General features: G+C 55.0%; 1 protein-coding gene across 1 annotated transcript in view; it reads left to right on the forward strand.

The window, feature by feature from the left end:
- Positions 1–2,212: 2,212 nt before the first annotated feature.
- Positions 2,213–3,142, forward strand: part of SLC66A3 (solute carrier family 66 member 3) — a 16,188-nt gene continuing 15,258 nt past the window's right edge. The window contains exon 1 of the mRNA XM_075598364.1: positions 2,213–2,512. Within this exon, the coding sequence (XP_075454479.1) occupies positions 2,364–2,512 (149 nt within the window). The 5' untranslated portion in view covers positions 2,213–2,363. The remainder of the gene's footprint in view (positions 2,513–3,142) is intronic.

Consider the following 3,142-nt stretch of genomic DNA (forward strand, 5'->3'; position numbering starts at 1 on the left):
CAGAGCACCGGGGGGGGGGGAGCTGAGCGGAGCACCGGGGGGGAGGTGAGCGGAGCACCGGGGGGGAGTTGAGCGGAGCACCGGGGGGGAGCTGAGCGGAGCACCGGGGGGGAGCTGAGCGGAGCACCGGGGGGGGGGGGGGTGAGCGGAGCACCGGGGGGGGAGTTGAGCGGAGCACCGGGGGGGAGCTGAGCGGAGCACCGGGGGGGAGCTGAGCGGAGCACCGGGGGGGAGCTGAGCAGGGAGCTGAGCGGAGCACCAGGGGGGAGCTGAGCAGAGCACCGGGGGGGAGCTGAGCGGAGCACCGGGGGGGAGCTGAGCGGAGCACCGGGGGGGAGCTGAGCGGAGCACCGGGGGGGGGGGAGCTGAGGGGGGGAGGTGAGTGTGATGGGGGTGGGGGAGAGAGAGAGAGGTGTGTGTGTGTGTGTGTGTGTCGTCACAGGCCAATCAGAGGTGCGGGGGCGGGCGGGCCAAGGGACCAATGAGATTTCCCCTAGGGACACAGGAAGATGCAGACAGGCATACAGTGCTTTCACTAATATATAATAAGATAATGTAACAAGCATTTTTTGTTTCTACAGCAACCATTTACAAAGTCACATCCCCTTCCTCTTCTGAAACAGGCTCTGGCACACCCCTTTTTGAACCCTGCCCCCTCTCTAGCAGTGCACCATTTGTATCTAGTGACTACCTGGTCACATGATCTTCCCCACCGAACTTTGCATCTTTGGTCCTCTTCTGCTGCACTGACAGCCATTTAGTGAACCCTCGGGCCGAATCTTCGCCAATCGATCACAGGAGAACAGATCAATCGGCAACTCAGCTAATTACTTATTGTGTAGATTGTATTGATACTCATAATAAAGGGGGGGGGGGAATAAAAATGGCAGCTTTAAGGTCCAATGCCCCCTCTCTCAGCTTTTAAAGGTGTAGTTCCTCCTAGAGTTTTGTTTTCTTCTACTGTAGGTATGAAGCAGGGAGTCTTTGGGGCTAAACTGTAGTAATTTCAGCTCTGGGGAACCCCTGCTTTCCGAGATACCTACTTACAGAGATAGATGCCCCCGGTACTATCCCCGGCTGAGTAAACAATATGGATGCTTAATTCTCCCGCAGGACGTGAGCCAATAGGCAGATACAATATCATCCATCGCAGCTTCCAAGTGGCCTGTATGCTGTGGTAGATTTAAGAACCAGGAAGTACCAGCAGCACCTAAGGAGGTAAGAATCTCGGGAAGCAGGGGGTCCCGGAGATGAAATTAACACGGTTCATCTCATGAGACCCCCTGCGTCATACCTATGGAATGCAGATAGCATTTAGCATGGAATGCTGCGTTGAACCCTCTCTCTTACTCAGTTGTTCTCTGGTGCCCTCTTTTCTGCCCTAAAATGCCCACTCTTATCCCCAAAGTATTCAGCTGCCACATCTCACCTCCAATATCCCCCCTTCCTCTCTCACAGCTGCAATGCCCCCCTCCACTCTTAGCCCCAATATCCCCCCCTCTCTCTCTCTGACCTCCAATATCCCCCTTCCTCTCTCTCACCTCCAATATCCTCCTTCCCCTCTCTCACCTCCAATATCCCCCCTTCCTCTCTCACCTCCAATATCCTCACTTCCTCTCCTCCAATATCCCCCCTTCCTCTCTCACCTCCAATATCCCCCTTCCTCTCTCTCACCTCCAATATCCCCCTTCCTCTCTCTCACCTCCAATATCCCCCTTCCTCTCTCTCACCTCCAATATCCCCCTTCCTCTCTCTCTCCTCCAATATCCCCCTTCCTCTCTCTCACCTCCAATATCCCCCTTCCTCTCACCTCCAATATCCCCTCCTCTCTCTCTCCTCCAATATCCCCCTTCCTCTCTCTCTCCTTCAATATCCCCCCTTCCTCTCTCTCCTTCAATATCCTCCCTTCCTCTCTCACAGCTCCAATATCCCCCCTCCTGTCTCTCACCTCCAATATCCCCCCTTCCTCTCTCTCTCCTTCAATATCCCCCCTTCCTCTCTCACAGCTCCAATATCCCCCCTCCTGTCTCTCACCTCCAATATCCCCCCTTCCTCTCTCTCTCCTTCAATATCCCCCCTTCCCCTCTCTCTCCTTCAATATCCCCCCTTCCTCTTTCTCTCCTTCAATATTCACCCTCCCTCTCTCACTCAGCTCTTCCTGTGTACATAACCTCATTAAAACCTCGGAGATACCACACCTCCCGTCCCCTGGTCTCTTCCGCCTCGGTTGTGACAGTGCAGGAGTCAGACCCCGGCTGTCTGCTCTCCCCTCCCCTCTGGCAGGAGGAAGAGGAAATGAGGCTATTTACTAAGTGACTGCACACTGCTGCTGGAGCTGGGTCACCTCCCTGCCAGTAAAAGCCATGGGGTCCCAGTCAGAAATGCTGATCTTTGCCAACTGGAGCACCCTGACGGTGTGCATGGTGCTGAAATTCCCCCAGATCTTCTCTGTCATGTCAGCCAAGTCAGCAGAGGGAGTCAGCTTAAAAAGCGTCCTGCTTGAGCTGAGTGGGTAAGAGGAGGAACAGTAAAGTCAATGGGTAGTGCCCTGATGGGCACTATCGCAGTTTAATGACTAAGCCCCTAAGTGGCCATAAATATGAGCTGGCAGCTCCTGTTCACTGGACGCTGCGGCTAGGCAGCGAGTGAGCGCGTTGGTGCTCGTATGCGGTGACGTCACGCGCTCTGCTGGGCGATTTATGGCCAGCTAGTTGTGCGCGCAGGGGGCGCGGCCGTGACGTCACGGAGCTGGTTTGCCCTCATTGGGCGAGCCGCTCACATGACGCGCCAGCGAGCGGCATAATCAAATCTGCTTGCCTCTGCAAGCAGCTAAGCGCAGTGCAGGCGCAGGCGCTCGCTCACGCTGGCCACGCACATGGCAGCAATGCGTTTCACCACCCTGCGCCAGCTCAGCATCACCCTGGACGAGGCTTTAGTCATTAAACTGCGATAGTGCCGATCAGGGCACTACCCATTGACTTTACGGTGTTATCATATTCCCTGCATTGTAATTGTATTGTGATGTTTGTACCTGGTTGGCGCTATAAAAAAAACATAAACGTGCATAAATGGGAGTTTCTGTGCGACCATGCCCCAATGGGCACTATCGCAGTTTAATGAATAACCTCATTATGGGACGATT

This window comes from Ascaphus truei, chromosome 4, assembly GCF_040206685.1.
Source record: "Ascaphus truei isolate aAscTru1 chromosome 4, aAscTru1.hap1, whole genome shotgun sequence".
NCBI classification, from domain to species: Eukaryota; Metazoa; Chordata; class Amphibia; order Anura; family Ascaphidae; genus Ascaphus; species Ascaphus truei.